At 43.8% G+C, this 11,700-nt stretch overlaps 2 protein-coding genes across 2 annotated transcripts; both read left to right on the plus strand.

Moving 5' to 3' along the window:
* Window positions 1-673: 673 nt before the first annotated feature.
* On the plus strand, window positions 674-1,557 carry Asppvi_010119 (uncharacterized protein; the record flags this gene model as incomplete). The annotated part of the gene is made up of 2 exons (XM_043305965.1): window positions 674-1,306; window positions 1,360-1,557. The coding sequence occupies 2 exons, from the start codon at window positions 674-676 to the stop codon at window positions 1,555-1,557; spliced, it is 831 nt and encodes a 276-aa protein (XP_043161900.1).
* A 6,505-nt stretch (window positions 1,558-8,062) lies between these two features.
* On the plus strand, window positions 8,063-8,600 carry Asppvi_010120 (uncharacterized protein; the record flags this gene model as incomplete). Its single annotated transcript, XM_043305966.1, has 2 exons — window positions 8,063-8,281; window positions 8,337-8,600. 2 exons carry the CDS (start codon window positions 8,063-8,065, stop codon window positions 8,598-8,600), a joined length of 483 nt encoding a protein of 160 aa, XP_043161901.1.
* Window positions 8,601-11,700: the final 3,100 nt, after the last annotated feature.

Below are 11,700 nucleotides of genomic sequence, written 5' to 3' on the forward strand. Positions count from 1 at the left end.
ATAGCTTAGACTCGCCTGAACTTGCACCAAATACAACTCTAGGGATGAAGAAGAATATAGGTTACTATAAGATCATAATGATAGCAGGCTGCAACACCCAACTATAATATATAGTGAGGTGACTGCGATGCAGTAACAGAGGAGGAAAGAAGCAATTATATTGTTTTAATTAATCTATATAAAGTTGATCCTAGGAACAGTCCAAAGGTTTAGGGCAGAATGTGGGCAGGTGGTAAGGGAAAACCAAACCAAATACCTAAGAACCCCAGCAACCAATCAATGGCAGAGGAAACCAAACATACATAGGGTGGTCCGCAGACTAGGGGCCCTCAGTATGTAACATGAAATGTGACATGAACTGCATGATCAAATGTCTATAATATGCATATGCCGCATGCGGGACTCATGCGGTCATGATGGAGTAATGCTTGAGGGTACTGGCTATATTTCTTGCAAGTGACGCAAGTTATTCATGAAACTGACGCAAATATCGCACAGTGATCGCAGGCATAAAACGTCGTAGACTACGGTGCGAGATCTTGATCTTTCCCAGAAGGCCTCGAAATCTACATATTAACTCATTCGAAGATAGCCTGCTACTTCAACTATCCCAAATTTTCCTCAAATTTAACCTAAGAAGGACTCGAACACATCTCTTTGCAAACTAGCGATCATGTTTTTCAACCCTGCTGCTGAGGAGGTGATCGATATCAATACATGGGCCCAGACCATCAAGAGCAACCGCGATGAGTTCAGAAACATTTTCGTCCGTCGCTTCACCCATGTCAAAAATTTAGGATCCTATGTTCTCCATGAGTACCTACATGTGATTGTGGAGGACAATTCCACAGATGAATGGGCTCGTGTGATTGTGGAACGTCAGGCTGCTCCATTCCGTCTACGTAAGTGGAAAGCTAAGGATCAGGTGATTATTCGTCGCTGGTCGGCCTCCAAAGGTTATAAAGATTACGAGGACCTGGAGCCCAATTACTTTCCTTTCAAAGCTATGATGAGCTCTACCAGTTCAGGCCCAATTGTTGGGGATATGCCCCTACCTTTAATAACTCGCTCCTTTCGAAAGGGAAAGTTCAGCGTGGAAAAGCTTGCGGACATACTAGTAGTGTGCCACAATTCGGTACCGAATTATAGTCCTTGGACCTTCAACTGTTACTGGTTCGCGGCAACAGTCTTTGAGTCACCCAGTGTGATACTTGGACGCTTTGTCGATAATCAGTGGAAATATGCCGAGTGGAAAGGGAAAATATCGAAAATAATCTCCGGGGAAAGATGGGAAAAATGTGTACAAGTACGAGGTTTCGTTTTTCAGCTGAAGGATCGGATTCTGACTACATTGTACAGGAAGCTGCTGAATCTTTCAAGAAGGTTCTTCCAAACATTCCTGTCGGCGTCCCTGATGGTGGTAATCCCACAGACCATAGAAACCCCACCGTTTCCCAGGCTGAACAACATACACAATATGGCCAGGAGCTGGAGGGTTATGCTGATATTTTAGTGGATAGGCTGAGAAATGTACAGTCCCATACGGTCCTTGAATAGTGATATAAATGTTGATTGTGAATTACCGAGCAGGAATTAGGAGAGATAACTAAAGATGAAGAGGAACAGATGACAGCTGACATTGCAGATGTGAGACCTCTAACGTTGTGCTTCTTTTCCGCCTTCATTAACGAATTATCTTAGTACACCACATCAATCGATGAGTGTATTGCTGCCGAAACCCGGAGAGATGGGTTTAAAAAATATTCGGAAATTGGCAAGAAAATCGCATATGAACAAGGCTGGAATGTAGGTTTGCTACTGTTGTTAAGTGCTGGGGCACACTAATGATTTCGTTCTATAGCATCGGAATAAGTCTGTCCCTGACGAAGTATTCTTGGTGGGCCCAACTGAAATTCAGCTTTCTCAGTTGGAACTAGCCCTTTTCGCGTTCCTTGGACGGCTTTCTGAATTGGGTTTAGAGGGCCAAAAAGATTGATATTGCTGTTGACCGCCGAATCAGGTCTAGTTGAGGACTTCGACTGAGATCGTCTCGATAAAGGTCTTTTTCCACCTGGGTGGTTTTTTCCCTTTATCTTCATGCAAATGCAGAGACCCTCATCAAAGTTCACAGAAAGATTGATAGTTATTAATCAGATCGAGGCAGAAATGACAAAGAATGAAGCGTCATATACAAACTTAATCCATGGCATAATCTGAACGCTCCGTTGCTGTGCAGCGCTCAACGTCGGACGTAGGTCAGGTCAATACATGCCGAGGGTCCTCAGTGGTAGTCAAGTGGTCCGTCGACCGGGTCAGATTTGGGAAATTCAAATAGGGGTGACGACAGTGGGGAGCCATGCGCGAGGCCTTGCGTCCAAGAGACATAGATAAACAGTAAGATTGGTCATGGATAAGTTATTTAACGAGTTGTTGAAACCGTTGTAATGCAGCCTCGACTAGGCCGCTTGTCCAAACAACTGCCCCGGGTATGATTTCCTAGCCATTGTCGTTGCGAGATCGGATATGATACCATCAAAAACAGTCAGCTCTTCCTTTATGTCCGTAGCCTGTCCAAATGAGCTACAGAAGCTCACCTACTTGATGGGGCTATACTTCGGATTATAAGACCGGTAAGCCGGGACGTTCTGCCGGAGGACAGCCATATTTTCCACGTCTGCGAAAGGCCATTTAAACGCACAATCAAGCTCGTTTGGGATACCAGGAAGGGTCATTACAACATATAAGATGCACGATGAGAGATTACACGCACTGAAGTATGGCATCAGCTCTTCGTCGTGAATGTCACCGTATCTAGTGCGTCGAAGATGACAGCTACACTTGAAGACTGGCTGATCTTGCTAGTGATGGAGCATCAAATAATGATTTATTATGTCCTGTGTGTGATACAAACTCAAAAGACTGCAATTGGTGCAGTAAGTAGAACAAAGTTTTCCATCTATGGCGCAGCAACATCTAATCCCTTTGGAGCAGTTTCTGGGATGCGAAATAACTCGCGGATGATAGTATTGAAAACGTTCAAGGATTGACTAGATCACCGACTAATAAGATATTGCGATATCATAACAAATCTATATGGAATTAGTCCAGTGTCGACCAATGTGACTCTCTACTATCATGAAGAGCTAAGTTTCCGCCTAGCTCCCAAAACCTTTTATATGGTCTATATTCATTTCCGCGGCCATCTAATTCGAACTGGGTTTTAACAGATGAAGCTAGCGGAACGGAACGCGGATCAGGATGCGCTACCACACTAATGCACCACCTGCATGGTCATAACTCACCGGCTTTTAGTGGATGGCATTTTGAATCTGCAAGAGCTTGTCTGGGTCACCACTGAGGCCAATGCAACAGCAGATGAAAAGAGAGCTCTATAGAGACCTGAGACAAGAGAATGAGAGTTATATTTTCTAAGTATATACACCCTGAAGAAGACTATCTGATCAAGGACAAGAGCACAGAGAAGGGCGAAAAGAGCGAGAGAACCAGAAAAAGAGAGAGAGGTAGTGTATTAGTTAAGTGTGGTCTCACATAAGGGGGTTCCCTATCTACAGGCATCTACCCCTTCACTATCCAGTAGTGAGCGCTGAGACTTCAGGCGCCCACATACCTCATCAAACAGCCATCAACAAATGTAGGAGGAATACAACACAGCACTCCAAAGATTAGGTCAAGCTAGACCGCAGGTAGGAGTCATGAGCGAGGTCATGGCCAAACTAGACATCAGTTCACCTAGGGGAAAGATAGCCTCAAAGGAATCAGTATCATTCAAATCAAACTAGCAATTATAAGTAGTAGCTAAGAGCAGCATGGTAAGAGGAGAAACGCCCTCTATCTTCGGCAACGATGCCACCCCGGAGGGTTGAACCCCGAGATAGGCACTGTAGTAAGCAAACTGCAAAACAAAAGAAAAAAATACAGCCATATTTCCCCGCTAACATTGGCAACGACTCCCCAGAGCCGGAAAGTTGGTCAAACCCGGTCATTTAGAGGAAGTAAGAGTCGTAACAAGGCTTCCGTAGGTGAACTTGCGGAAGGATCATTACCAAGTGAGGGCCCTCTGGGTCCAACCTCGCACCCGTGTCTATTGTACCTTGTTGCTTCGGCGGGCCCGCCGTTTGGACGGTCGCCGGGGATGGCCTGACGCCCCCGGACCCGCGCCCGCCGAAGACCCCAACATGAACGCCGTTCTGAAAGTATGAAGTCTGAGTTGATTATCATAATCAGTTAAAACTTTCAACAACGGATCTCTTGGTTCCGGCATCGATGAAGAACGCAGCGAAATGCGATAAGTAATGTAAATTGCAGTATCCAGTGAATCATCGAGTCTTTGAACGCACATTGCCCCCCCTGGTATTTCGGGCTCGGGTGTAAGGTTCACCAGCGCGTCGAATGCCTGATTTGCACACTCTTCTAATAGCCTAGGCGCCACCGGCATATTCCAATCACGCATCCTGACTATCCGCTATATCAAGGCCTCCTCCTGGAATCTCTGAAGTGCTTTATTGACCGGCTTCTTTGCTTTACGAGGCTGACGACCATTTTTGACGCGGTCACGTAGGGTTGTAATTGGAACGCCATATTCACGCGCAATCTTGGTGAAATTTGGTTTTTCTTACGTTGAGCAACCTCGCAGGCCTTAGCCATAATAGATTCATCAAATTTACTAGATTTAGGAGGTGGGAATAGCTTCAAACAAATGAGAATAGGTGGTTTTGATAAGAATCGACGATTACGGTGTGGGTGAGCCTTAGTCACGGATACTAGGGATCCCGACGGGGGTCCGATGACTACTATACCTTTTAAATAATTTTTAACCACCACCTATTCAACCCTATAGATATCGAATCAATATTTCTAATATAGATTAGAATGATCATAATTACTATATATTTTATATAAAAATTATAATTTTATATAAGCATGCTTGTTAGGGGGTCTTAGAGGGGTCCTTGAAGGGGGCCCTGGGGGAAATGGTAAGGGTTAAAACAGTTAAAATTTGTGGTTTAACTAACTCGAAATCAAACTGAATCTAACTATGGTTAGTTAGTATAGGCCTAGCTATGCCTAGCTGGGCCTAGCTGCAGTTTTTTGCGGTGAAACCGCAACCAACCTGGATCAGGTTTGATTTAGTTCTGAGTTCTAAAATTTGGACCCGAAACCGCAGCGGTTCGGTGCCAACTAAGGTTCAACTCGCCCGAACTCGCACCAAATGCAACTCTAAGCATGATTCACAAGATCATTAGACTACTTACTGTCTAAGGTTGCCCCAGACTAGGCCTCATTCCACACTTTTCGTCCCCTGAGTATATTTTAATTTATTTAGATTTAATTAGCTTATATTAGTCAGGCGCTATTAGCTTCAAGCCTTTAAGTAATATGTGGTATATAGCATCATTCTTTATTTATTAGGTCTAATGCTTGCTGCAGCTTGCATGTAAACAGTAATGTATGAGTTTACCTTAGCCTGATGTGTGACTTAGTTACTAGGATATTGCTCTAGTAAAGGAAACTTTAATGTCACTCCACCTTAACTTAATTAACATGTTGAAAAACTGTATGTTAATATCCATAACTCTAGGCCAAAATAAAGAGGATCATAGGAGCTCATATGCTTTACCCACCAGCTTAAGTAGTGTGCCCCTAAAGATAATTATCCTGTCTGAAAACAGCAGGATATGAGATCACAGTGTCACAGAAATGACCATAATTATTCTTAAGAAATTATTATGATGTCATGCTGGATGCTCGAAGGCTGCAGATTAATGGGGTAACACACTCTACATAATGTAGCACAGTAGCATAGAAAATTAGTAATAATAGCTTTTGGGTTTCAGCTCTATGAACGCAGATCAATATTATATAGACCTCAGGTATTATTAAGAACTAAGGGTTAAGCCTATACATTCTAATTAATATATAACATATAAAATTACTATAGTAGACTTGTATTATATTATACTTCTGATTCACTCATGGTAAAGAGACCATCAAATCCCTAGTATCTTCCTATATAAATTATTAGGTCCCATTCTATATTAGTAAGTCGCTGGTTATTCTTCTATAGCTATAGAAGGCCTTTATAGAAGAACTCCTGTGCTAGGTCTGCCTTTTTCTTCATCTATAGTATCAGGTCAACCCTAGGGGCCGGATTAAATAATGCTTAGATTAAGATCTATGCTGTGAAGTCTCTCCAAACCTATAACCATTAGTCATAGTCACCACCACGCTTCATGCTTTACTACCTCCTAGCAGGATCTACTTGGGTCCAATTCGATTTGATTCTCAGAACATTATATGCTCAATATCTCACTATTCCACTCAGCAGTTGCTACCGCTCCCATTCCAAGCATATTCCAGGTTTTAACGCATTTAGTTGGTGGTGTCTTAATGACGCAATTAGTAGACCTGCCAAACTAGCCTTTGCTAATGCTCTATGCATAGGGAGCTAGTTCAACTGAATAGTACTTGGGATCCAATATCAAATATGCAACATTTGAACGTCATGTGGCTAGATTATTTATTCATAGCGCATTCTGGACCTAGGAGAGTTGATTCATATAAGATCTCATGATTACGCTTTTTATACTGGGGAATAATGACGCAACACAACAGGCCCAAACCTTAAGCAAGTAATTCCATACTCACTAAAAAGCACTCACTAAAAACGCTTGCGTTCGTCAAGTAGTTGGAGTGTTCCACAAACATACACATACCATCGCTCTGCCATCGGCCATTACTTTCGCTATTTGAGTTCACCGAGAGCAAGCTTGAGTAGTGATTATAGACAGAGTGATCTACTGTTGTGATTCTTGACTTTCTGCAGGCGGCGCCCCGGGCTCCTGTACGCTTAGGACGAGATGCTATCAGACGAGTTATGTGCAGGGATATTATTCCTGAGGGAAAGTTGCTGTCATAATTGCCCTTCCATCGTACTGACACCGCCATTTAGGGCCTCCATCACTAGACCCATGGCTAATGGAGATTGAACCCTAATATTCTCAACGGTGCAACATATACCACCGTCTTGTGTCATATACTGCCCCAGCTGACGAGATTCCGATTCCTCCCTGAGCGGTTCTGATGGGAGACCGTGGCACTCGCACAAGTGGTCGCGGGCTGGGAGGAGAGGTATTCTAATATTCACTATTATGACTCGATGATATTTGAGTTTCCGGGGTTGGTATGACAATATGGAACGGTCCGTTGCGGCCGGAAACGGAAGGAACCCACCCTATCAATCCAAAGACATGACAGCTAATAGATTTAATTTGCTTTCTATAGCTCCTTAGACCAACTATAGCGCCTGTGACGCCAGAGCACCTATACTTCTTTTTCATATTGGGTGCATCCTCAGCCTCCTACAAACCCGAGGGGGACGTTTTTATTAGAATAGTCTTTCTTTCTTTAAATGCAAAAAGCGTCTTCCGCTCTCTAACTGGCATTATGATGTAGTACAACGACGGAAGAGAAAATGCGTTGCTAAAGTTCATCACCGCCCACCCTCGACAGACGGAGCTCGAAGGCTCGCCCGAGGCAGTTCGTGCTGCGTTTCCTGCTATAGCGGTTCTTCCAAGTTAGTCCATTTCTCGGGGCACGCTCCAACTTGGGTTCGGTAAAACCCAGAAGCTTCTTCTATGATGACGAATGATTGCGACGACGATACTGTCTTGGTCTTATCGATTCTAAAGTAGCATTTGCATGCAGTAACTGTGGACTAAGTTTTTGTCTGTTTTCGGAACTATTAGATATCCACCTGACAATACCAGAAGTTGTCTAATAATTATTATGATGTAACCTAAGACAAACTGTGTAAGTCAGTCGCAGTATAAGAGCTATCAAGGTTGAGTATAAATATGTTCGTATGCTCAGTGTGCTATCACTATCACAAATCCTCCAGCTCCTAGTTCTGCCCCCTTTTCATTGCACTTGCCTGCAGCCCTGATATTCCTTTTTTTGAATCCATAGTCCCACAACAAAAGAATGGCAGCTGTTACCGAAGTACTTCTCAAGCTATATATCTTACATGTCTGTTCTAACTAGCATGCAGAACAATGCCGCTGCCCACACCGGCCCTGAGGGATCTGGTACCAGTCACTTTTTCTATACCACATCTGGTGGAAGGCTGGCATCTTTCATTAAAGGAGACAAGGACCGATACTATAAACAACAGTCAATCACTATTTCAGGTGGATTCACCATTGATACCAAGAAAAAAACTCCTATCAGTGCAATAGGATATATGCTCAGTGATGACAGCCAGGTATGTTCTAGCAAAGAATTCCAAAAATCATTCAGTCATATACTAACCTGCACAGCTTCGCGTATACTATGTCGCAATGGATGGTAAACTGAAAGAGCTCTGCTGGAGCAAGTCCAAGGGATACTTTCCAGGAGCTCTTTCTAAAAAGAATTATGTAGTGGCGGATGCTAGTGGTCTTGCAGCGTCAGTTGATAAAGGACTCATTGAGGTCTACTGCAAGCTGGAGAAGTACGACGACAGTTACGCGCGGATCTGGCTCAGCGACCCGAAAACTGAAACTTGGAATGATGAAACTCTAGTTCAGAGCGACTTGTATTAGCCAGAATGAGAGAGTAAGCCTTGGTGTTGGTTTTCCCCTTTCTTATAAGGTTTTTCCTTCACTGTCACGCGAATGCGAAGGCGTCACTCCATTTCAAGGAACGAGAATATATATGGGAGCTAGAGTCGGATGGAATAATAAACCTCATTTTCCAATGCTATTGCGCACGAGTCATCTCACCGGCGGTCGAAGTAAGCAGGACTGAAGGTGAAACTGCGGTACATAAAGTAGCTTATGGAGCCTTACTTGATAGTTTTTTCCTATTATAATAATAATAACCCCCAAATTGCCTCTACTAGGACTTTGGAAGATCAATAGACGAAGTATCCTCATTATGCCTATAACTTTTCCACCAAGTCAGTAGTACCGCGATGAATGTCAGACAACTAGTCGATTTAAAGCTCTGAGAAAAGCTAAGCATCATCTACTTAATATAGAATAAGAGTAATCTATAGATGCCTCTGCAAGTTGCTGGGTATTCTGCAACTCAGTCATTAGTTCAGGTTATCTTGCTCCCTTCACATTGATCTTACCAGTTGGACTCGGACCTTAGTGGCCAATCTCACATCTAGGCGACAAAACCCCACGACTGCAAGTTCAGTGAGGGCTGGATTGGATTTTAGCGGGTCGCGTATGCCACTCTAATATTAATAATGGTTTTTCCAGTTGAGATGCAACCCACGGCGGGCCGAACCAGCCGAGCCTGCCACTATTACGTAGATGTAAAAGTTAAAGTTCTCAGTTAAACCTAATCTACGAGACGGCTTGGGCGCCCTCCGTCGGCGCCGGCGACGTCCCACCCTGACCATCGCCGGCGGCTGCGGCCGGCTGCAACCCGAACCAGTCACCGCGCTGGATCTCCGTGACGGCCAGCAGCCACGCAGCGCCGCCGGCGCCCCGGGCCCATCGGCCGGTGATCAGTTGACAGGTAAAAAAAATATGGACTCGGATCGCACCAAAGTCCCAGGTTCCCTGGACCACTCCGGGATTGGGAGTCGATGGTAAATTAACCAGTCGACGCAGCAGGATCCAAGCCAGGCCTGGCCGCACTCGAGGTGTCCCTAGAGTTGCATAACCGACCCGCAAAAATCGAATCCAACCCTCACCGAACTCGCAGCGGTGCGGGTTCGGGGGTAAGCCTAGGGAACCGCTTTGGGTTCAGTTAGGCGACCTCAGACCCGATCTGGGTTAGGTAAAAACCATCGGTTACAGTTTCTGTGGTTTTTTAAGTTGGGTTTAACCAACCCACACTGTTTTACCTAGAAATCATTAAATTCTAAATATTCTTAAATAATATTAATAGGGCTATCTAGTGATATTAATATTATTTAAAAATACCTAGTGGTTGCTGAGATATAAGGGAATAATCATTTCTGTTATAGGTTAGTATGAAAGTAGTATAGAGATATATATATAAGGGCACCAAGGTCTGACAGCTACTATATACTTTAAATAATTTTTAACCACCACCCATTCAACCCTATAGATATTGAATTAATATTTCTAATATAGATTAGAATGATTATAATTACTATATATTTTATATAAAAATTATGAATTTATATAAGCATGCTTGGTAAGGGGCCTCAGATGGGGCCCCTAGGGGGAATGGTAAGGGTTAAAATAGTTAAAATTAGCAGTTTAACCAACCTAAAACTAAACCGAATCTAACCATGGTTAGTTAGTATAGACCTAGCTATACCTAGGTAGGCCTAGCAGTGGGTTTTTGCAGTTAAACCGCAACCAAATCACATCAGGTTTGATTTAGCTTCAAGTTCTAAAATTTGGACCCGAAACCACAGCGGTTCAGTGCTAACTAAGGTTGAACTCACCTGAACTCGCACCAAATGCAACTCTAGGTGTCCCCTCGGTGGGGCCAACGGGCCCATCGACTGGATGACATGATGATATAGATAGATCGATCCTGCGGGATCCCGTGACGAGACAGGGCACGGCCAGGGCCAAGGAAAAAAAGGGGTGAAAGCGCCGCCCTGAACCAGGAAAAAGGKGGGGGGGAAGGGGGGGAACATCTGCGGCCCTGACTCGCCCTTAAAAGCCGCGAGCTGGGCCCGCTGGCCCTCGATGCACTGATCTTCTCTTTCCGGTCCTCCCCCATTGTCGCTCTTGGATGCATTGGCCACCCCTTTACTGCCATCTGAGATCTCCCCCCGTCCAGCACAGGATGACCGTGCCACCCCTGTATGACTACCTCCGCGACTACAATGCCATCATCTGCCCGGCGTGTGCGGTGGCAGTCCCCGGCCGCCTGGCGCAGTGACATCTGCAGGAAACCCACCAGCTACAGGAGGCCTGGGACTGTTGTCTGCAGCTGCACGCGCTGCCCCGCAGGGTACAGCCCTGGCAGGACCACACAGACTTCCACCCCTCCCACCTGGCAGTGAGCTGATCCCCCAGCTCTCTATCCACTGCGTCTGGTGCTGCAGTCCCTGACTAACTCTTATCTTTAAATTATTATAACTTCTCTTATTTATCCTTCTTTATAATCCTCTCTCTCTCTTATAAAGCTACTTTAGTTTTATACTTCTTTTTATCTTTTCTTTTTCTTTTATTTTTCTTCTTTCCCTCCTCCTTCTCTATTCTAAGTTATATTATTATTTATATCTTTCTTTCTATCTTTCTTTCTATCTTTCTTTCTATCTTTCTTTCTATCTTTCTTTCTATCTTTCTTTCCATCTTTCTTTCTATCTTTCTTTCCATCTTTCTTTCTATCTTTCTTTCTATCTTTCTTTATACTTATTTACTTTCCTCTATCTTACTTATTTACCTTACTCTATCTTGCTTATTCACTACCTACTATATCTCTAGAATATAAAAGCCCCTTCTCCTCCCTCTTTCTTCTTCTCTTTATCTTCCTTCTTTCTTTTTTTAATTATAATTATGCCTATAACCTCCTTCTTCTTAATAACCTTTCCTTAATAACTTCTCCTGCTTTCTGGCAGTCCTTTGGGTAAGGTCTGTTATTCTTTCTCTACTTTCTCTCCTTTCTCTTCCTTCCTTCCTTTCTTTCTTCCTTTCTTTCTTTATTTTCTTTCTTTCTTTTCTTTCTTTCTTTTCTTTCTTTCTTTTCTTTCTTTCTTTT

The sequence above is a fragment of the Aspergillus pseudoviridinutans genome (assembly GCF_018340605.1).
Source record: "Aspergillus pseudoviridinutans IFM 55266 DNA, scaffold_8, whole genome shotgun sequence".
NCBI classification, from domain to species: domain Eukaryota; kingdom Fungi; phylum Ascomycota; class Eurotiomycetes; order Eurotiales; family Aspergillaceae; genus Aspergillus; species Aspergillus pseudoviridinutans.